This window comes from Anomalospiza imberbis, chromosome 5, assembly GCF_031753505.1.
Source record: "Anomalospiza imberbis isolate Cuckoo-Finch-1a 21T00152 chromosome 5, ASM3175350v1, whole genome shotgun sequence".
Taxonomy (NCBI): domain Eukaryota; kingdom Metazoa; phylum Chordata; class Aves; order Passeriformes; family Viduidae; genus Anomalospiza; species Anomalospiza imberbis.
In genome coordinates this window covers 11807682-11832044 of record NC_089685.1, presented here as the reverse complement: position 1 = coordinate 11832044, position 24363 = coordinate 11807682, and the positions used below count along the sequence as shown (strand labels likewise).

Sequence of the window (24363 nt, the reverse complement as noted above, 5' to 3'; positions counted from 1 at the left end):
CCCGGCCGGGGCGAGGGCGGTCGGCCCGCGGCCTCCGCGGCGCCGCGGTTCCCTCCGGCGGGAGCCGGCGCTGTGCCGGCGCCGCTGGGGCGGGGGTCCGAGCGCGACTCGGAGCGGCCCCTGCCCGCAGCGCCGCGGACCCGCATCGGGTCTGGCCGGGCAGCGGCCGCGCCGTCCCGGAGCCGTCGGCGTCGGGGCTGCCGCGTTCTCCGCCGCCGGCGTCGGTGCGGGCGGCAGAGGTGCAGGTACGGTCCGGGGCCCTTGCCGTGCTTGGGGCTCTGCCTGCCCGCTCCGGCTCTGCTGTGAGGCACCTTCTCCCCGCTGAGCTGCTTGAACGTGCCGTGAGCTGCCTCAGTGCCTGTGTCGGGTGATAGAACGTCGTTTCTGCTTACCTTTGGAGGTCCTGAATTTCAGCATCTTCATGTTCTTCTGTGACCTCGTCTCGTGTATTCTTGTGTTTAACATGCGTTAATGTTTTCTTTACCCTTCCACCCCCCCCCCCCCCCCACCTTTCCACCCTAAAACAGTGGCAACCGGACTCCAGCTTATCCTTGGTTTTTCGTTTGGGAATCAAAATGTTAGGGAACTTCTCATTACTCAAAATGTATGCCGTCACATTCATTTTCTTGGTGTTTTATTTGCTGTCGTTTCTGTGAGAAAAAAAGGAACTGAGGAAAATTTATCCCACGGTGCTAGAACTGTGCAGGTGTTTGTTACTTTTACTTCTGTTTCTCATACCCTAGCCTCTAAGTGCGTGTTTCTCAGCTGTATCAGATTCAGTGAAACTTTGATTCCATAGCGTTAAGCTCTGTGCCTGGTATTTTGCCTTTTACTGCTTTTACATGTTACTGGTCACTTGAAAAGTAATGCTGCCGAATCTTGCATTTTGTTCCAAATTTGCCAGTGTCTTACCCATCTGTCATGTAATTAACTGGAAAAAGTAATTAATTGGAAAACCTGACTTGTTGAAAGTATTTTAATTAATGTTCTGAAATTCTTTGTGATGAAATGCTCCTACAGAAAATACAGCTTGCCTTACAGTTTGGAGACACGAGTTCTCTAATAGGAATGAGACTAGGGACGGTGTGTCATCAGTAATTTGTCTGCTTATATCTTCCTGTTGGTGGTGTTAAACAGATGGTGGTATCTGTTTTATCAGGGAGAAGTGCATCTTCAGCTGCACTTGGAGTGGTCAGTAAGCAGCAGAAGGATGTATTTCTGTTACATACGTTAGTGCTTGGCATCAGACTTTGTTTCCCTGAGGTTAAGAGGCAAAAGTGTTTTGTGCAAAAAAATCTCTGGGTTATAAATAGCTGTATGCATTTGGCTATTTTTGTAGCTCTGAAGCTCTGAAGTATTGGTGATCTTCTTTGGTTTGCCTCTTTGCTTGTAACTCCCTGGAAAGGATAATCCTTTTCTCAGAAGTCTTATTTCTGTTCCAGTAAGGTGTTCATGAATGTGTGTATGCAGATCACCTTGATGGACTCCATTGTACAGTATTTGCAAGTAGCTTTCATTTCTGAAGGTGAAGGTTGAGAGCAGTGCTTGGAACTTGTGTATTTAAGATCCCAATCCACGTTTGAAGTGGAATGTTTGTGCAGTTAAATGTTCTGTTGCTATGTTTTACTGCCAGTGTATGTTTTTATTCTGGATATAAGTATTACAAAGGATAAAACATGAGCCTGAGTCACCAGAAAAAGTATTTGGAAACCTAGTTGGTTTAATTCAATGTTTGCACTATAATTTTCCTCCTTGTGTTGTCTGGAACATCACATACAAATAAGTTGTCAGTAATTGTTGGGAACTCCATGGAGAATTTCAAGTATTCTGGTAGTACTGGATTTCTCCCAAAGCAGAGTTAGCACAGCTTGTCTCAAAAAGTTGATCCCAGCTGTATCCATAGCTGCCGGGCACTGGTGTGAATTCTGGGAGAAATCAAAGTCCTGTAGGTTTTGAAATAGGAAACAGTATTGGTGTGTTTTAGAGGGGGGGCATAGGTGTGTGTGTTAAAGAATTCCAGTCAGCCTCCTTTGAGGCGCTTGACCAGGCGGTGAGGGATGGAGTGCTGTTGGAGTTGAACAATGCTGTTCCTGTCACAGCTGGCAGGGGTCACTGGAAAGCAGTGGACTTTATTGCTTTCCGAATTCTCCAAAGTTACATATAGTGTCTTCCTTGGCTTTTTCTATCTATCTTATTTCTAGTAGAAATACTGTTGAAGAAATTTTTTGTCTTTTCTCAGGACCCCGTGAGTGAGAATGATACCAGTCAAAGATTGGGGTCTGGGTTTTCCTTTGTGAGGAAGTTCTTTTTCTCATAAACAGTGTTGTTTATGGATTCATCATAAGACAGCTTATGTGGATTTTTAGCAAGACTTATTAAGGGCACAGAGCTTGTACAATTGCTTTATTTGTCTGTCTTCTCCCATTTGAGTCACTTCTTACTCCGATGATGAAACCAAAGTTAACGCAACTGGAAGACATTAACTACCTACACTGTGACAAATTTGTATAAAACTTTTGATAGGTAGTGTCCCAAATTAATATTCCTACCCAAAAAAGGCAATCATAATTGAGTCCCTCCCTTCTCCAAGAAGTGAGCAACTGCAGGGCCGTCTGTGTGCTAAGCTCTGAGCCATCAGCACTAGCCTACTTTGACTGGCCCAGCCAAGCACTTGGGATGGTTGTTATGATGGGTGGGGGGCAGGAAAAATATTATGGGTGGGGACAATGGTAAAAGCAGGCAGATGTAATTGCTTCTGCCCACAGAGCAAGGTAGGCCTGTTTTTTCTCTAATGTTTTTTTGTTTTATGAAGGAAACAAAACAAAACTCATGGGGTATCTGTCAGAGGTACAGCTGCATCTTCCTGTTTGAGGACAACTGACCACCACTTACTCAAAGATAAGTGGTGGTGTGAGAAGTAACAGACTTTGAAAGCTTTTAATGTCGTGTTTTCTCCCTTGAGTTTACTGTGCTGTTATTTATAAAGGTCCTTTTTGATTTGTGCAGAGGAGGAAATGGTTAACTCTTTGAAGAAATTATATTTGAATTTTTAAGGAAGACCCAAAGAGCTTAATAAATTGCCATAGGGGAAAAAAGAGTTAATACTGATTAGAGTGATAATGTATTGCTGTGTATTGTTGGGGTATGCTCTACTTGTAATAATTGAATAATTTAGCAAAGGGTCATTGGAGGTCATCAGTCTGGTCCAGCCCCATCTCAGAGTAGCTTCAAAGTCAGAGCAAACATGTATACATATAGAGACATATAGCCATTGTGTTGTCAGGAAATTTAGAAATACAGCTTGTGTTTGTGCTGGGTTTTTCTGTTTGGGTTTTTTTTTTTTTTTTAGTTAAAGGGGAAGATATCAGGAAGTTCCTAGAACTATTCTCTTATGTTTTTAATTTATGCATGTGAATGGGAATTTTTCCAAATTTGTTTCTGCTGGGAGTACATGTGATATTCAGTATTGAATTCTTTGCTCATTTGAGGTGGTCTTGGTAGATGTTCTCCAAAGAGCTTAGATGACTTTCTGGAATAAGTCCAAGCATTGGACTCCTATTTGCAAATAATTTGTTGTTCTGTTCTTAAAAAATAAAATACAACTGCAGAGTGGGAGAAGAAATTAAAGCAATATCACATCAAATGTGAAATCATGCAAGCCTTGCATTTTGGAAGTTGGCCAGCGCCAGATGCTTTTGGGGTTTAGGTGGTTGGCAGATGCTGGCTTGGCAGCTAACCACTCTTCGTGTTGATGTGTCCAAGGGACAGTTTGTTCTGTGTGTGGCTCATGCTCTCCTTGGTGTTGGCTTCTGGCCGTTGTGCGGCCGGGTTCAGGGGAGTGTTTGGATGGCCAAACACAGCCCAGTGATCTCTTTGGATGCTTTCTTGCATCCTGGGTTATGAAGCTTGAGATTCCCTCAGCTGTGTGTTTATTTTTCCCCCTTATTATTATTGTTATTGTCTGTTTAAATAGCTGCTTTCTTTTCGAATGGGAGTTAAATCTTGGCTTCAGTGACTTCCTGTGACAGTGAGTTTAACAGTCTACTTATGTGTTATAATATTTCTCTGTTAAAAATTTGGCTTTGCTATCCTCTCAGCTTAGTTAATAAATGAAGTTGCCTGTATTACTGGGAAGCTTGTTGTTTTGACTTTATTTTCAGTTTTTCTCTTGAAGTCTCATTTAATTTATTATAATGCCTTATTTTTTTGTTCATAGTTTCCTGTTTCAATAGGAGAGTCTTTCAAGTTATTGGTAATTCATAGCCCTTCTCAGAACCCCTCCCCCTGTATTTTAATATTCTTCTCTCAATAAAGTAGATGTATTTCAAATCAGATTGCACAGCTGATGAACAGAGCTGTACTGCAGTGTTTTCCTTGTTGTCCCCCTTTTATTCAGGTCTCCCTGCTCTTCTGACTGTATTATATTGGATGACAGAGGTCCCTGAGCTGCTATATTTCCTTTCTGGATTTGAGATATCATTTCTTAAGGCCTTGAGTGGTTTCCATAGTTCGTTCCCCCTGCCTTCCCTTACAGATAACATTGACATGGTTGCTACTGAATTCAGTTTATTTTGCCTTTTTATTGTTAAAGTTTATTAATATTCTTAAGCTTTGTTAGTTTAAGATTGCCATCTAGAAATATTACTGCTTCAGGTTTTCTTCATTGCAGTATAAATGATAAATATAGTGAGCACTGCTGGACCTTTTTACAGAAGCTTAAAATTTGGAATAATAGGACAGGGTTCAGTTCATTCTATTTCAGAACTTAATTTAGGCAGTACTTCATAAAAATTCTAGTCTACTCATCCAAATAGGAGAAGGAAAAGGGGAAATAGCCCTAATTAGTCAAGATTACTGATTGAGAAGGCTTATGGGGAGAGATCTAGAGTGTTCAAGCTGGCTGTGGTCAGAGCTGCCTCGGTGCCATTTGTGCTCACCATTTGTGCCATTTGTACTGCACGGTCCGAAGCTCTGCGGAGGTGAATCGTGTGAGAGCTGCTCGTGGGCTCCGCAGGGGCAGCCAGAGCCTGGGAGCTGTCTCCTGTGTGGTGGGCTCCAGGGCTGGAAGCTGGTGACTAAGGACAGTGTCCTGTGGTGATACTGGTTTAGAGTGGTTAAAACCCTTGTGGAGCCTCACAGGGCCATCCTGACCTTTGCCATCGGTTGTGTCGATGTGTCTTTAGGAAGAGATTGCGTCTGCTTGAAGTTCCCTCTTTAGGGCTCTGGGAGCCAGCAGGAGAGTGGGGTATCTCTACCCTTACCCGTCAGGGCCTGATGAGCAATGACATGGTGTCTGCGTTCATCTCTCTAGTAAAAGTCTGATGGTTGGAATACTTACCTGGAATTTGCCATTTCTGGATGTTCTCATCCTTTAACAAGGTAGTCACCAAGCACATGGATGCTGCATGAGGCCCTGAATGTCTGCCTCTGTCACTACTGTGTGCTAAGGTATGTGAAAGCTAGTGGAACATGGAGAGACCAGACTAGGAAAATTTAGTCTGTTTGGTTTCAGGATGAGAATGGTTCTGCATGAAGGAGAATGGGGATTTGTGTGCATTTTGCCTTGGACTGGCGCTGAATGGAGGAGCTGCAGGTCTGTGATCCAAGGAGCTTCTGGGCATCGGTGTCAGGTGATCAATAGCCTGCTCTGTGCAGACTGGATGCTGCTGTTAATCTTCATTATCCAGTTAGCTGATTGCATTGAAGAATGTTGATTCCAGATTTTGTTCAGTGTTTTGGCTGGTTTTAATCTGTGGCAATGTTTGCTTTTCATGGATAACAGACCATTTGGAAGTCTTTGACATCTTTCCAAAGGTTCTTTGAAAGTCCACATATGTTCTATCACTTGCTCTTGTCTATCAGTTAGTTTGTCATGTCCAGAAATACTGATAGACCGAGACATGATCTTCCTGTGTAGAAACTGCTGATTAGACCCTATCAGATAGTCTTTCAGGTATAATGGTGTTCCATTTTTAATGATTGTTTTGAGGACCTTGCCAGATACACATGTAAGCCTTGTTACTCTGCAATTCCTTGCTTGGTTCACTCCAGAGACTTTTTTTTTTTTTTTTTTAAGAATTTAAAAATTCATGCTCAGCATTTTCAACTCTGTTCCTACAGAGCAGTGGCTGTTACAAGAGACAGCAGCTTTTTCCGACAGCTCAGCCACTTCATGCCTCAGCTGCTTTAAAACTTGCTGGATAACTATTTATAGAACATGATGCAAACTTGGTTGATCTAGGAGTGGTTTTCAGCTTCCTGACTGTAGTCATCAAGAAGCCACAACTCTGCTGTGCAGTGCCTGGTGACAGATAAACACGTCTTCCTAAACACAAGTCAGTATTTCCAGTGAGCAAGATTTATTATTGCCTTAAGAATCTCAAGAAAGAAGAAAGCAGCATGACATTTTATTTCAAGGTGGTGACTATGTTTGTTTGGAGTTTTTTTTATTCAAGTATTTGTTAAGGCAGCTATATATATATAAAACTTGGTGTTATAGACATTCTGTTCCTTAATAAAGTTTTTAGAGTTGTAAGAGCAGATGTATACATGCACTGTTTCAGGGATTTCTCAGTATAAGGTTGCAAATGTTTAATGGGATATGGATGTGTGTGCGTGTAGTATTCAGTACAAAGAACAGGAATAGAAAGAACTTGAGATCGACCATGTGCTGGTTTTTATTTACTTTTTTTAAAAAAGATACCGTATTTTCAGAAATGGCTTTTAGATCCAGTGTGGTTACAGCAATTACTGTATTTGGTGAGAATTTTGAAACTGACACCTCCTATAGTAGATAAGAAGTAAAATTCACTTGAGTATAGTTCCCTTTAAGGGCCTGGAGTTTTCTACTTTATTGAACAGCAGGGTATGTTTAAATATTGGAAGCTTTTTGCTAATTGATAAATACTACAGCAGGCTCAAAAGTAAATTATGGGAGGTGTAGAATCTTGGGACTTCTCAGTTCAGAGTCCTTCCCCCCTATTTTTGTGGGTAAGGTATCTATGAGATTGTGTCAAGTTATTTCAAATGGAGCCATGAACCAGTTATGTAACACATTTACGAAAGTTGCACAGATCTTAAGGCAGAGATTCCAGAAATTTCTGCAGCAGTTGCAACAACTGCATGCAATGTTCTTTTACCAGAACCTGAAATAAATCTCAGAAATCCTGATAGTCAACATTTTGTTGCTATTTTGGATAGTTGTGTAATTCACTGACAAATATTCCTTGGGTGACAGTTATTTTGTGTGGCACTTCTTTGCTTCAGATATTGGTGGGTTTGCTGTGGATGTGAGGATGGCTAGGTTGAGTCTGCTTCCAATCAGATTTTGAAAGCTAGTTCTCACTACGTGCTCTGTGCTGTGTCTGTGATACCTTCCTGCTTGGCTGGTGAGTGATAAAGGGCATGAGCTTATAAGGGAATATGCAGCAGCAGAAATAGGATCAGATGCAGTGGTTTGTGGGCAGAATACTGAGGCCTGAGAAGGTATCAGCTTTTCATCATCTGACATCTTACTGGAGACACAGGCATGGACATGCTTCCAGATGTTTGTGTCTGTCATCATATAAGACATGTTTGGTACATCTCTGTTCAAGAACAGGGTTTGATACACAGCAGCCAGCATAGGGTCTGATTCATGTCTTATTGTTGCTGCTGTTGGCCAGATGAAGGAGGCACTCTCAAACAAACAAAAACCTCCCAGAATAGGCATCTAGGCATGTTAATTTTTTAAATTGGTTGCTTGGGGGTGATTGCAATTTGGGGTTCTAGTTTTTTTGTGGGGTTTTGGGGTCTTTTTGAGATGGAGTGAAGGGCAGAGTTTGAACACTAACTCTCATGAGCAGCATCCTAGGAATGCTGGTATCCAGTTTTAGCAGAGTTTTGGTCTTCCTTGGAGAAAGCAAATATGTTAATTCCTTTTTATTTACAAACTGTTATGACCTTGGGTTGCAAGACAACCTGGTGGGGCTCAGCGGGCATGGCAGGAAGAGTACTTTTCATGCTGGTTGCTGGATATCGTCCTTAAGTTAGCAGTGTCTGGGTTTTTCTTAATTTAACTTGACTTTTTTTCCTTTGGTTTTGACTGCTGCAGATTTTCTTAAGGGTAACTGGAAGGAACATGATAAAACCTCCACTGAAAGTTATGAACCTGGGAGTGACAAGTTTCTCATTTGCTTGTATACAATTTGCAATTCTGAAATGCTATTTTGAGAACAGTGATACATAGGTAAAGTACTTAAAAAGAACAGTGAGTGCATTGCTTAGTATTTGATGTTCCCTTTCAAAAAGGAGATGTAAGTTTAATGGTTTATGTGTAATGCACATGAAGAATAATGGCTCTTTTGGAGCACTGCTTTAAGGGTTTCATCCTATTCTTTGTGGCAGTGGCAGAACTCCCTTGGGTTTAAGTGGAGGAAGGATGACTCCTGGTAAGTTTAGTGCTGTATCTGCATTACAGGGATGCCTCCCTTGGTTTGTTATGTCATGGCAGAAGCAGCTTTTCAGTCAACAGCAGATGCCTAATGTGACTAAGCTGTTTATTGGGCTCATTTAAACTTAAAATATCAAATAATGTCAGCAATTTGATGATAATGTTAACTTGTATTTTGATGTTGAATTTAGAAAGTGAAGTTTTTTTCTTTCACTTTAAAGTTGTTTTCTAGCTGTGCATGAACAAGTTTAATGCTTTCAGAGAGTTTGTATGATACAAATGTTGCAATAAAGTTAGTAGTTTGGGCCATTGTCTTTACTGTTCTGATTAATTTTCTTTTCTTACTCTACATGCCAGGGAATCTTAGTGAAAAGACACCTGTGATTGTGAAACTGCAATATGGAGGATCTAATGTAATGGTAAAACAGTTCTATCTTGGAAAGCAGTTGAAACCAGGTTGTAGTATTCTCATGGCTTTACATTATAACCTTTTTAAAACTGCCTTTAATTTCCTGAAGGTACTAAAAATCGTTGACTTTTTAAAAAAACATTTGATACAAAAGCAACCTAGGTTTTGCAATTTTAATTCTGATGATGTATAGTAAACATGCAACTTCATTGCATCATCAGTCTATGACCATAATGAGTTGAGAAGGACACTCAGGTCTTGACTCAAAAGCTGAATGGTATCCTGACCATTCAGGTTGGGATTGCTGTAAAGAGAACAGGTTCCTTGAAATACTTAGTGATTCACAGTGTTTACAGACAAGGACACCAACCATTTGCCTATGTGTCCTTGCTTGTGTTGTATTTTTAATTATGTCCTTTTGCTAGTTGACACTGCTTAGGCTTGTATATTCTTAAAAAAACCTATTTTTTTTTTCTTTGTCACTATGGAAGAGCACAATTTTATTCTTAACTTCTGTCAGTTCAGATTGCTTTAGACTGTCATTTAGAAATACATACATTTATGTCTGACTAGGGTCACTAAAGCCCTATGGATATGAGTAAAATTTCTAAATATACTTTGAATTTGTGTATATCCTATGTTACTCAATAAGCACTGCAGTACTGTGGGGCTTACATGAGCTCTTAGCTACCTAAAGACATCTAAATATAAATTTCTGTGGCTTTTGAGAAACTGCTACTTTGATTGCAAGGTATATTGTGTAATATGATTATGCCCTGAACAGGGAAATAGGTAAGATACCCCACCTTTGAATAGGGATCACCAAAATAAGGTTGTCCTCTCTATTAACCTTGAAGAAAGTAATGAATTCTTGATCAGAAGATACTGCTAGTTATTCATAGCATTAACTGTGAGTTTGATGGAAAGGTAACGAAAGCTCTGTTGACTGTTACAGAGAGGTTGTGATAAAGCTTTTATATTTGGATGCTCTGTCTAATCTCTGAAGCTGGGAGTATTTTTTATGTTTCTCTGAAGTCTTCAGCTAGTTAAGATTAACTTAATCTTGCCGTAGTTACTTTGCGCAGGGCATTGTACAACTGAGTGCTAAAGCTGGTCCCTATCCTAGATGCAGGTATTTGACAGAGAGCATGGAACAGAAGGCTGGGTCCAGAGAGGATGAGGGGAGAACCAGGCAGAAGAACAGGCACTGCTCTGTCTGCTTGTGTTTGTCTATCAGCTGTTTTCACATGTTCACTTTTACCCAGCTGATACTGGTGTGCTTTAGAGCCAGGCTTTTACAGGCTGACCTCAGGATCAGTGCTAGTTGGAAACATGAATGGCAGGGTAAGTTGTAATGAATGTGCAGAGTTGTGAAATTGCTAAAGTACTCAGTCTCTAGTCTAAGGTGTTCAGATAGAGCTGGGTCTGCAGCTGAAGTGCCTTGAGTTGTTTCCGTCCATCCCTCACCCAGATAAGCTAGCTTCAGGCTGAGTCTCTTAAACTCATAATGTCTCATCTCACCTCATTAAACCCCCCAAAACCTAAAGACAAACAAAAACCAAACCATAGACAAATCCCAGCTACTGCAAGCAGAAACACTGCACAGAAATAATGAAATAAACCTTTTCACCTTTTATTATTGTGCTGTCTCAGAAATGGTTGTGTAGCTCTTGAAGAAAGCATGTGATATTTCCTAGTAGAGGTATTTTTACTTAGCATACCACTCTGTTTTGAGACATCCATCCCATGATTTTGTCATATTTACTTTTGTAAGCATAATCTTTGCATTTGTTTATGCAAATATGTATGCAAATAAGCTTTAAATGACACCAAAATAGATTCTATGGAGGATTTAATGCAGAGAGTTTCTTAAAAATATGAAAACCATGGATAATCTAAATAACAGGTTTGTTGATAGAAATCTAATAAAGCTACTTCTTTATATTTGGTTTATAGCTTTGTGAGGTAATTGTTTCTTGAGGCAAAGGATTTTTGAGTGAATTGAAAAGCTACTGAAAACAAAGGTTACTGCCTTTAAAATGGCTGATCCATTTTTAGCCATATTCAACACAGTTCGAAGTCTTGAATTCATGAGTTAATGTTTGGTTTCCTGAAAAATAATTGACCTTGGAGAAAGATATCAAGTTAATATAGCTGTTGAGGGAAAGGTTTCTGTCCAGGTTCAGGGTTCTTTACTGCTGATAATGAGTTGTTCCAACCTTTTTCTCATCCTGTGATTAGGCTAGTAGGAAGCAGGGTGTATTGTATTTGAGAGGGATGTTATTGAAGAGAAATTAGAAGGACTTAAAAGTCCTCCAAGATGAGGTCATGAAGGCAGGGAAGGTGGGGGTGTAAATGTGATCAGTATCTGTGTGGCCCCTTCCTGCACTGCAGCCCATGTGTGATCAATATCCGTGTGCCCCCGTCCTGCACTGGCACCTCTGCAGCAGTGAACTGCTGTCACTGTGACTGTGTGATGTAGGTTGTGTGTGTGAAGGCCATGTGTCTGTGGGGAAGGGTTTTATGTCACTTTTGAGTCCAATGGAGCAAAGGATGTTTAAAGTCAAGTTGAATTGAAGAGGTTTTCCAATAAGAAAGCAAGTCCTGTTGTAAGGTTTGCATGGGTGAGAAAGAAAGGTGACCAGTCTATGTGATATGTCAGGTTATAGCAGTCTCTCTTGGACTCCTTCCTTTATGTGATAGTATTTTTATATTTGTTGTGCCAATGGATTCTTAATAATTGATAGTTGCTCTTAGGAAAACAGACTCTGTGATCAGAAACAATCACAGATGTTGACAGAGTCGTGGCTGCCAGCTTTAACTGACTTGTTGTGACTTACATGATATTTTCAACAGTGGAAAAATTGAGGTGTTTGCTTGCTCAGTTGCACCAATTGCCACTCTTCTGATATTTCTGGAATTTTCAATGACTGTCTAAGATCTCTGAGACATTTTTCTCTTGAGTTGTAGTTTTATCTGAAGTCGTATAGAAGATACAGGAGTTGCACTGTTATAAATCTTAAAAATAGGTTTGTTTGGGAAACATGAACGTTTGTCATTATGTCTCTTAGAAATCCTCAGGCACTGATATAATATCAATCTATTTGTTGAAGGTTTGTACTACAGTGTATATGGTGCATGTCTAAGCTAAGGCAGTATTATTTATATATTTTAAGTAATGCATTGTATAAAATAGGAGTATGTCCATGAACAAGTCAGAGGAGAATGGACAAACAAATGTCAGTGCAGAACTGAGTCTTTTGGAGGGTCATTTTTAAAATAAATAGAATCATACTGAGTTGGAAGGGAGCCATAAGGATCATCTAGTCCATCTTCCTGGCCTTGCACAGAACAACCCCATCTATGTGGCCCTCCACTGGATGCTGTCTTGTAGCCTAATGTCTTTTTGTGTTGTGGTTCCCAAAACTGCCCCCAGCACTCGAGGTGAGGCTGCCCCAGTGCAGAGCAGGACAGTCCCCTCCCTTGCCCAGCTGGTGATGCTGTGCCTGATGTCCCCAGGACAGGCTTGGCCCTCCTGGCTGCCAGGGCACTGCTGGCTCGTGTTCAGCTTTCCATGAACCAGGACCCCAGGTTTTGCAGCTTCTCTACAGCCTCTTGTTCCCTAGTCTTTACACACAACCAGGGTTGTCCCAGGTGCAGAATGTGGCACTTCCCCTTGATGCACTTCATATGGTTAATACCTGCTTTAAAGAAAAAACAAACCAAACCCTGAATTTTTTGGTGAGGAATAATGTACATTAAAGTGTCATGAGTTACTCTAATGCTTAGGTCTTTCATAAAGACACTAATTTAAATCTACTGTACAGTTTTGGTTTCCATCCCATTTGTTGACTATTGCATTTTTCTTTGCCTTTCTTACCTGTGTAAAAGCTGTAAACAAATGTCTTTTAATCAAGGTGTAGATCCCAAATAATCTTGTACTATAAAAACTCCCTACAGGTTAATAATTCTTTCTTCCATTTAATGAAATATACGGTGTAATATTATTGTTGATACTTACAACTTCTGTGTAATATTTTTACTCAAGGTGGATCTTGGAAAATGCTTGATATATAGTTTGGTGTTTGGGGACTAAGTCACTGCCATCCTTATGACATCCTTAATCATGTCCTTGCCATCAGTGAGGCCACACCTGGGTTGCTGGGTCCAGTTCTGGGCTTCCTAGTACACTAGTACAAGAGAGACACAGATATACCCAAAGGCTTTTTTTTTTTTTTCCTCTCTCTTGATGAACTCTGGCTAACTGATTACATGAAGGAAGACCGTGAAAATTAGTTTAAAGATACAAATATTTTACATAAGCTGAAAGTTTGGGCTTTGGTCTTTTTTCAGCTGATTGCTGTTTACAGTGGCATCAAAGTTTAACTAATGCTATTACTATTTGTTACCATTAAAAGAACCATACCATTCTTTCTTGGTTTTCTCCTTTTGACTTAATTTTGGTCTGCTGTTTTCATGAGGGTGCTAGTTATGATTAGAGAAGTTCTAGCACTGATATTGTTTTCCTCTCCAAGTATATCTAATAGTCTGTATGATTTTTTCTTGCATTTTATAGCATAATTATTGCTGGACTTCAGAGTACTGTGTTGGGCTGATAGCTATAGGTTGCTTAATTTATCAGGAAAAAAAAAAAAAGACTGCATGTAATAAAACACTTGTGAGGTTCCTGTAGGACAATGACAGATCATATCTGTGCAGCCTGTGTGTTTTACTGGGTAGGAAGGACAAAACTGGGGCTTTTGATGTCCTGTAGCAGCAGATTTGTAGTTTTTTGTTTGCCTAGAGGAGAAAGCCCAAAGTCTTAGTAAAATACAGATGAGGCAATGTTAAAGTAAATACAGCTGTTCAGAGATTTGCAGGTAACGGGAGTGTTTCTGCATTCCCTGCTTGGCCTTCATAGGGAAGTGGAAGTAAAGTTCTGTCTCTTTCTGTTAACAGCCTAAAATGACTCTGTGAATTCAGTGGAATAAATGGCGTCCAAAGTAACTGATGCTATAGTTTGGTACCAGAAAAAGGTAAGATTTCTATTTGTTTTTATGGTGGCTTGTTGTGTTTATGTGTTAATATAACAAGTATAAAATATTTATGCATTACTTGTTAGCATTGTATGAGAGTGAGTAGCTTGAAACTTTTCTTCCATAGGTAAATAAGTATTTAGTGACTGTATTTAGTGACATGAAATAGCTTTTGGTCTATCTTGAAAACTCCTTGGTTACTTCCTTGGTTACCTGTGCTCTGCAAAAAAGCAAATTTTGCATTCTCAGTAGAGTGTTAATGTACAGGAGAATGTTGTTTCTATAGCACAGAAAAGAATGCTTGTATTTAAGCAGAAAGTAAGAATTGAAAAAAAATTTTCTGTCAGTAACGAAAAACCTGTGTAATACATACCCAAAAGAGAGAGTCTTGGCTCTCTGTGGTTTAATAAGTTTCTGTGAATTAGTGTTTTCCTTGGGTCTGTAGCTGTCTTTTGGAGAGGGTATATCTTGTCCTTAAGCAAATAATGGCAGTGGTCTTCAGAACAGAAATTCTGGTTAGCTTCTAGCAAAGCAACAGTTACTTTCTAGAAATAATATTGGTCTGCTTTGTTGAGGTCTTTACAACAGTGAATTAAATGTACAGTTGAAAGAGCAGAAAAATTAATTTTGCTGACTTAATTTATACCAATCATTCAATTATGTATTAAAAACTTGAAAATCATTCACAGTTTAATGATGAATTTCTTGTTTGGTTTTTTACCATTTACTGTGATTGGGAAGATGACTTGTAAAAGATCTAATGTAATGAAATTCAGTGCAGGTTCTCATGGAAGGGGAAAGTGATGTTGATTTTACCTGCTTCCACTCATTCTCTCATACACTTAATTCACTCACTGTGTCGTGATATCAGAATACTGATATCCCAACACCAAGCTGTGTTTGTATTTGGTCTGGCCAGGATCCCTTTGTGCCGTGCAAGAGATGCTGGGTGTCAGATCCTCATCATGTCTGAGGTTGTTTTTGTAGGTGATGATGCACTATCCTTTGGACAGATCTTTCATGATATTCAGCTTTACATATAGATGGTTCTTTGATGCAAGAAAGAGCCTGCAGTCTCTGTAAATCTTAAGTGAAGTTCATGTTTGTTGTCTGGTTGGTTTTGGTTTTTTTTTTTTTTCCCAAATACATGTCTGTTTCCTGTTGGTCATACAGTAAAAGGAATGGCATATTTGATATGCTCCAACTTTCCATCCTCCTGGTGTTAGGCAGGCAGGATGAGTCACTGCGGTGTGGTTTTACAGAGGGCAGCCCTTCTGGTCTTGATATAAACCAGCCATTCCTCAATTCTACTTTTCCCAGGACACTGCTCCTAACAGGATTACTTGTTATCAGTACAGGTCATTCTTTTAACCCTTGTTCTGTCGTTTTTTTCCAATGAGTTCACACATGTTTCCATTTCTTTTGTTCATACTAAAACCAACATTTCTGTGGGGAATCTCTGCAGGCTTTTACAGAGATCTGCTTGGCCAGGAATTGCACAGTGCCTTTTTGGCAAGGAGTTGTCGTGAGGTGGCTTTTGTTACTTCTAGAAGGACTGAGCTGTCTTCAGGAGGGATAAGATCATGTATAACCAGATGTTGGTCTTCTTCCTGATGTGAACAAAATTTAATTGCAATCCATGTGGACTGAGATCTGCCAGATGAGCAAGTTATGTTGCTGTAGTATGAGGAAGTAATGTTTTGAGACAAATGGCTGTATTGCAGAAAAGTTGCAGATGTTCATGTGAACTAGACTGTAATTCATGTGAAATCATGTGAATTAGACTGTAATTTCTCAGGTACCACAAATTCAGGGTTCTCCTGGATCTGGCTGGTAACCCCAAAGAGTTTTCTATCTCTGTAGTGTGGTGTGTGTGATCTGTTCCTGGGAGTATCTAGACTCTTTCACCTCTGCCCTTGATTTTGTTTATTTATTTATTTGTTTAAATCTGTTACGTGGCACAGTATTTTTTACCCATGGATTTGTTGTTTAAACCAAAGATTTCAATTTGGGGAACAGGAAGAGTTGTGCCAGTGTTTAGTCAATACTGGACATTTCTTTTGGTCCTTGCTTATGATGTCAAGATACTGAACTTTAAGAGCTGTTGTTTGCTTCCAGTTTCACCTTTCAATTTCAGTTTTTATTGTAGTTGTCAGAGTTGTCTCAGTGATTAGATTTACTGACTCATCACACCTGTAACTGGAATTGAAAGTGGGGAGGGATCAAAATGTAGCACATTCTGGCAGTAGAAGTTTGTTTCTGGGGCAAGAAAGAACAAGGGTTACAGTCAGTATTGATGAAATTTATATTACCTCTATGATGAAATGAGAAAAATAAGCTGTTGTTTTGGGGAGGTATTTTCAGATTAATAAATTGGTGTATGAATGCCTTGAAAAAGAAAGTTAACTTCTGGTATTTCTAGTTACACATGACTAAGAAGCATTTGAATAGGTTGGGGCTGTGTAAGAAATACTGAGCAGATAACTTACTCCTTGTCTTTCTTAGTTTTCAGGTTTAATGTATTTTTAAATGTATATATTTGTCTCTCTGTTGAATTTCAAAGGTCTGTTGGTTTCTCAGGAGACATTTTTATATCTCTTCAATGGAAGGAGTTAAGCAATTGAGCTCTTCCAACCCTACTTAAAGCAAGTTTTGCAAACAGCAAGTTTACTCATGACTCATACTATTGTCTGAAATTGAGCTCCTTACACCAGGATGATTTAGTAATACCCCTAATTGTTTAAAAGGTCAGACCTTTATTATGTAAACATGTTTTTCTATTTTGACAATAGATTTACTCTGCTTTTAGTGCACTGGAGCTCCTGATTACTGTCTCGATAAAATACAGTAATCAATTCTGAATTATTTTAAGTTGGATTGTAAGATTTCAGAGTGGTATTACAGCAGCTTGTTATTTGAGATACAACGTTGCAAGGACAGAGTTTTAGTGCTTCCAATGATTGTTTGCATTTCCCAGACAGTACAAATATTTTTTCAAGGCATGAAATCTGCTAGATACAGGTTGACTTTGTAGAAATTAAAATAAAGGAAACCTCTGCTGTGTTTCTCAATGCACTGGGGAGTACAGTGCAGAGATATGTGTGACAAAGGGTTTGTCTTGCTTGTTTTCAGCCCTTGGAGCTGCCCTGCTTCTTGCAATAAAAGGGAGCGGCAGGAGTGTCTGCATGGCTCTCTGGAAGAGTTCCAGCCAGCTACCGAGCTCCTTCTCACATAGGTGCACCACTTGGTTAATATCCTTAGGATTATGTGCATGTGCCCCAGTACTGAAATTGCATCAGCTTGGTAATTGATTATTTTGTGGAGAAAGCCATCATAGTGTTTCATGTGAAAAAATCTGACACCCCACATTTATTGAAAACAATTTCAGTATTTGGTGGCATAACTTCTGTATGATACTGATACTATATATGTACTTGAAGTATTGCCTGAGTAACAGCAACTGATGTTAAAAATAATAAAGTTATGAATAATTTAAAATACTGCTTCTTATAACTTTTTGCATTAATTTCTTAAAATACTTTCAAGCTTTACAGATAATAATAGAGGGAATTTTTGGTCTGGTTTCCAGTTTGGAGAAGATATGTAAATTTACCTTAACCACTTTCTGATTTTCAATCCTTATAGAAGCCTTGCTGCTAAAGTGGGAAACTCCTTCTTCTGCAATATTACCAACAAATTTGTACAATTATGTTGTTCCTTCTCTTGGGGATGGTTGTAGGGGAAGGCAGAATGAAACTTATTGAATTGAGGCTGAGTCCTGCACCTGATTGCATATCATTTAACTCTGCCAGTGCAGCTTTCTGCTGCTTTGGGCGTCCCTTGGGTACAGCTGTTAAAGGGCACAATAAAACAAATTAGATGTTTTCTATCTCATGGCTTTAAAGGGCAAAATTAGAGTTCTAATGGCATTGCTTTAAGATCTTAATATTCAGTGTTTTACAGCTCATCAGTCCAAGATTATACTTGCCTATTTAGATTCATAGAATGGGCTGGGTTGGAAGGGACCTGAAAATTCATCATTTTCCAACCCAAACATCTTCCACTAGAGCAGGTTGCAACTTGGAGCACTTGCTAGTGAAGGCCAAGGCAAAAACATCTAAGTACCTCAAACTTCTCCATGTCCCTGGTAACCAGCTCTCCTGTTTCTTTCCAGAGAGGGCCCAATTTTTCCTAGCATTCTTTCTGTCTTCAACAAACCTGTAGAAGCTTGTTTGTGTTGCCCTTGAAGTCCCTGCCCACATTTAACTCTATCAGTGCTTTAATGTTCCTAACCTGGTCCCTGTATTAAGTCAATAAAGGAGGAGTTAAATTATAATTATATCCTACCTTGAAACCACCTGATTTCCTTTTTGGCACTGAATACACATGATGCATTATTCACCTTGACACCAAAGGCAGGTTTTGCCAAATGGACAGGCTGCATGGCTATTTTACCTAAAACTCTGGATGCCGAAACTGCATTGATTTAGAAACATCTGACTTCAAGTGCTGAAACTTGACAAATGTTGGAGCTGACATTTGTCAGAGCACGGAGGAAGAAAATGTATGTTCAGATAGAGTTTCCTTCCACGTTTGGTACTCAAGTAGTCACCTGACCTACTGTGGGGATTTACCTTCAGTGCCTTGTTTGGTGAGGCGAAACTCTGGTTTCTGAATCTGGTGCAAGAGATAACTCCAGCAGGGGCTCTGTCTGAACAAAGCAGGCTTGCATTTTGCCTGCCTATAGGCTCCCATGCCTGCATTGCCTTCCCACAGACTTTCGTACATTTATTTAGTGAATTTGGTCAGGAAACTCATCCAACTAAAACTAAGACTGTGAGTCTACAAGGAGATTAACCTATCTAATGGCAGGGGAACGACGAGATGAAATCCTGCTGTCTTGAGAAGGGTTTTCTGATTCTTAAATTGTTTAATTAGACCTTGTGAAATTATAGCCTAACATTTTCTTCTCTCTTCCTGCGTGATCCAATTGATATTTTAGCCACCCAGAGAAGGAAAAGCAAGGGGCAGCAAGGAAAGCATGCTATGGGAAATGGAAATAATCAGAGACCTTGGGGCAATGCTACTCTAAAATCCTAGTTGCAACACCAGTAAAGTTGCAGGATTTTCAGAGGTCTTCAGGGAATTATACTGAATACTGAGCCTGTCAGAGTGGTTTTCTTTTCCCAGTTACATCTAGAGGCTGTTTTGTTTTGTGCAGCTACAGTATCATTAAAAAAAAAATAAAATGTTTCAGAGTTAAATCCTTGACTCTTGGAGAGTAGCTGGGTGTTCTTAACAGTCATGTAGTCATGGACCCAGGAAAGGGATTGCTCTTGACCAGCTCAACTCAGACAGCACCTAGGGTGCTGTGTCTAGCTTTGGTTATTCCTGTACTCTCATGTAGTTTAACCTGCAAACCTGGTTTCTAGCTGTTCTTCTGTATATAGTTTTTATGTTTAATTGTGTGATGAAAAGAAATGTTTTGTGGTTTTCGTAGATATCTTCAAATTTGTAAACCATTACTCAGGATAATAAATAAGTATGGCTGGCAGATCTTAAGAAGAATTAATCTGTAAAGAATAGTTCAGAAAAAAAACCCATGAGTATGTAGTTGATAAATGTTTAATTAGCTATTATTGGACTCTGAAAGGGGTGGAATCTCTAAAGTAAGCCTTAGTAAAATTATTGTTCAGTGAAATGGCTGTAAATACAGTGCTGTTGCAGTTATTGGCAGAATTTAAGTGGGTCATTAGTTGGCAATTCAAATAGTTAATAATAAATAACTCTTAAAGTTAAAAACTAAAGTTTTGAATTGCTTGATTTTACTCTAAATAGCTGGTTTCAGCTCTCCCTCTGGCACCAAACAGGGAAAAGGGAGAGGTATTGGGATATCTTAAAATCAGAAGTAACAATTCAGCAGTTATAAATTCAAAGCTTTTTACCTTAGGATACATAACCTTAATCCCTTCACTGTCCTCCTCCATTTGACTAAAAGTTACTAAACCCTTTGCTGTTAACAGACAGTGTACAACTGTCCTATAGTGATGTCTATCTATGGTTTATCAGCTAAGTTTGTCTTAGTTTAGCTTGTCCAGTCCACATATCCACCATAAGCAAAATTGAAAAAAAACCTACCACTCTTGAAAATGAAAAATATCCAGAAAATACCCCATCCCAGGACTAGAAATCTACTCCAACAGAGTTAATTATACTGCTAAGCTACTAGAGCACTGCCTTTTCTGCAATGGGGATCAGTTCATGTAAGAAATAAACTGGAGTTTAAAAAAACTTGTAATAATCCTGTTCTAAGTTTTGAGAAGATGAGGCACATAGTAAAAATTAATAATATTGCCCATATTGAAATTACTTATACATGGATATTTTAATACTGAAATTGATACAGGAAATCATACTGTTATTTTAATTATGTTGGACTGTAGAAATTAATAAAGCATATTAACTAATATTTTAGCACTAAATATTTTAATAAGGTGTCAGTCCAAGGAAGCAGCTTTGTTATTTATTTACTGAACTCCAGATCTTACATATTTTGGATTTGTAATACTTTTGTGTTGTGGCTTGTAAAAGTGTTTAGAGGTTTTAAAGAGCAAAGTTTAGCCCACAGGTTTCATTATTGATAAACATTAAAGTTTTAAGATCCAAGAGGAAATACTATGTATTCTTAGGATTATAATCTTTGCTAGTCTGCATGGTCATAAATTATAAATGCCTCTTGAAATATTGATAAATTCCATTAGAATCAGAAGGGCCTTGTGAGTATTGGGCTACAGGTTGATAGCATCACTACATTAGCTTAAAGTGAATATCAGTGTCATTCACAAAGCTCAAATTCAATCTTGATGCACACGTGGCTTGTTATGAGAAGGGCACTGGGAAGAAGCATTGAGCAGTGCTAAAGCCTTTTCCACTGTGCTTTGAGCTAAATATTGCTGTGTTTTCAATTTACTTAAGCTAATTGTTATTGCTTTTACACATCCAAACTGTACAGGTGCCAAATTTCACATGTATGAAGAAATTAGATCAAATTCTTCCTGATGTATTTGAATGGGAAAGAATAAGTGCAGTTATTTTAGATAATTGCAAGAGATGCATGCATCTCTTAAGCATGAAAATGTTCTCATAACACAAAATGTTATGAGTCTGCACTTAAAAAGGATCTCAAATTTATTTAATCTTTCAGTAAAGACCTAGCTTTATCAAGTTTGCCAAATGTGTAATTGTAATTTCCCATACCAAGTCACATACAAGTTAGATTTTTTTTTTTTCCAACTGATTACTTGTGAGAATTTTTTTTTCAAGAAAACCTATTTGAAAGTTTATTATACCCTGTTAATTTAGGATGTTAAACACCTGTTTCTCTGTTGTGAAAGAGTGGCAGCAGTTTTCAGTTGCATTTAATTCTTTATATTCTGAAAATTTTTATAGTTGCTTGAAGAATGGTTGCTGATTCTGCGGATGCATAAATGAACAGAATCCCTTTTATCTTCTTTATTTGGTATTTATTGAGGTGTGGGATCTTAAGAATTTTAGAGGTAGCTGAGTTGGATAGACTGGATAAAATCTTGGTATTGAGGAGACCTGGGAGGCATGATTTAAACTGTGTATAAAATGACATCTACTACTTTATCTACTTCAGCTACAGGTAGGTTATACCACAATTTTTAATATCTGTTACATGTTAGTGACAGGTTTCCTATAACAAGGTTGTGTTGATGCTTGTTGATGAAAGTTACATTTCAAAATGAGACAATAGGCTTGTTATCTAACTTTTTGTTAATTTATTTTCTGCCAAGTCATAACAACTAAAATAGTGTTATAGAATATGAGTTTGGATTAGGTATTTAATAAATTAAATTATAATAAATTTCTGTGTGAAATCAATTTAAGATTGGGATATTGTGTTTTACCATTTGCTTTAAGAGAAGTTTATTGCCAGTTGTCGGATAGACTGATGGATTGAAAATATCAGTGATGAGCTGTTACACAGAGTCTTGTGCTAAGTCTTGAAGAGATTTTAGAAGCATTTCTTGCAGTTGTGTACTTAAAAATGGGATCTTTTTTTGACTCCTGTGTTTTGTACTTTATATTTTCTCCCAAGGATGGTGCAGCATTTGCAGCTGTGAGGGCTAGGACTCCAGGCACAGTGGGTGGGTAGTAAATGGGTACTGGAGTTGGTCAGGGCATTCCTGTTGGCAGAATAGCTCCAGCCCCCAGCCCAGGGAGCCTGAACGCCTGGCCTGGGAGGAGCCCTGGGACAGTTGCATATTGAGGGAGACCTTGCTTTGATCAAGTTTTGTGTATATTTAAATTATTCAGGTTCCAACCTGATCTTATCTCTGGAAGGTTATTCCTTCCTTTTACTTGCCTTTAGAGCTTAATTTCTTTGGTGCTAGACTAGGTCTTAGGCTTCTTTTCCATGTCCTGCAGGTATGTGCAGTTGTAAGGAAATACATGAACAGCCAAGAGCCTATATTTGTTTTAGATTTCCATTAGATTTAACATAAAACAGAATTCAAATGCAAATACTTGTAAATCCAAACTCTTTGAAGCTGGAATTTGCTGTTGCACTCAATAATTTAAAACTAGGAAGGTTTGCTAGTATTAACTTACCTTCTTCGATTCATTCACAAATTATGTTGATTTTAATTCATACACGTGTCTAGCATCTCTGGCAATCATTATATGTTATAATTTAGCTTGTTGTAAATGAAAACATACCTTTCAATGAATTCTGCAAGATACATTTCACAAACTCTAAATCTGCTTTCCTGACATAAAGGAGAGAAAAAAATATTAATGCCTGTGTATTTTACTTGCCCTGTTTGAGTAACACTAGTTCTTCCTATTTTTCATCATTGTGGGAAATGAAGTGTGCCACTATCCAGTATTCTACTTTATAATGTTGCCTGTGTTTTCATCTATTTTCATCTGATACATTTGGAAGAGAAATGCAGAGGGATGCTTATGCAGATGGTGAGAAGGGAGGTTGAGTATCAGGTTGGAATTTGATGTGCTGAGTGGCACACACACCTGCTTAAACTTTATTAAAACACAAAGAGGTGATAAGAAGTAGATTAAAAAAGGAACCCCTAACAAAAACCATGTGAGAGACTGTAATGGCATTTGCTGTCTAATTCTCTCTTCCACTCCTTTCAGTTTGTATCAGCATGCCTTACTAAATAGTCCTGTGCTCAGATGTCAATAACTAAAGTTGATCAGAGGTAGTTGGACAGATCCACTTTGCCAGTAAAACATTTGTAAAGGACTGTGTCCTTTAAAGTAGTTCTAGCTCTCTTATTATACCTCCTGATGGAAGAATTGCTTTATAGGGCAGTGTTAAAAGGGAAATGTTAATAGCAAAATCCCTGCTTCTTGTCTTTTTGTGGAGATGGAAGCTGCTGCCTAAAGAGGGAAAAGAAATATTTGTAGGAAAATATAATTAAAATTTTAAATCAGTTGACTTCCTTGTGTCAGATATCTTCTGTTTCCTGGAATTCCTTTAACAAATGATCTGTTACTTGTCTAAAAGAAGAGCACTGTTTTAATGACTTTCCACTCTATACTAGTTTCAGCTATGAATGGAATTATGAATGGAGTTTGCTTTGCAGCTTTATTGGCACAAAGGCTTCCTTCCACGTTTGCTTGTTGCATAACAGAGAGGGACACAGACTTGAATTCCCCCTTCTGTCCTTGAAGGAAGAAATTTTTTTGAAAGTGGGGAGGGGAGGACACAATGTTATGCAGAACAAAAATTTCACTTGGGGCTCTTCTTAGCAAATTTAATGAAAACCAGAAAGGCCTGAAAATTCATTTGAAAATAATTTAGAGGAAAAGCCAGAACAATTAGCTATAAATGCCTGGGTGGAGTGGTTATTCAATATATTGACTTTTTACTTGCTGGCTGTTGTCCAGGTGGGGTTAGCTGTTAAACTTCCTTTGGTTTAATTACTTTAATTGTAATAAGTGCTTAATTCTGCCCATTACTCTAAGTCCCTTGTTATTTTCCACAGTTTCTTTTTTTTTTTCCCCCAAATGTGAGGTGTAAAGTATTTATTATTATCAAAAAGCCAGTAGATTGCTTCTTTTTTAAAGTTTTACAGTAGCAAACTATAGAAATTGTTCAGCTCTTATGAATGGGAAATATATTTTCAATTTGAGAAAGAGTCATTCAGTTTGCTGTTCTCACTTTCAATCTTAGATTTGCTTTAGAATTTACTCCTCTAAATTAGATTTTTTTAATTTTTTTTTTCCACTAATTGGTCAGGTTTAGAGACACAGAAGATGCCTTTAGATTTCTTTGTTTATGTAGGTGTTTTTGTGTGTTGGTTTCCCTGAGTATTTTTTTGCATTTATGCCGGATACTTGGTTAAAAGATCCTTTTTAATTAAGAATGACTTTTTCTTTTTCTTTCTTTCTTTCTTTTATAACATCTAAATTAATGCTGAAGGCTGAAATACTAAAAG

General features: G+C 38.5%; 1 protein-coding gene across 2 annotated transcripts in view; it reads left to right on the top strand.

The window, feature by feature from the left end:
- PHTF2 (putative homeodomain transcription factor 2) overlaps positions 1–24363 on the top strand; it is a 63263-nt gene that overhangs the window by 426 nt on the left and 38474 nt on the right. For both annotated transcript variants that reach the window (XM_068189606.1, XM_068189605.1), the window contains exon 2: positions 13800–13876. In XM_068189606.1, coding sequence (XP_068045707.1) covers positions 13832–13876 — 45 coding nt within the window. In that variant the 5' untranslated portion in view covers positions 13800–13831. The remainder of the gene's footprint in view (positions 1–13799; positions 13877–24363) is intronic.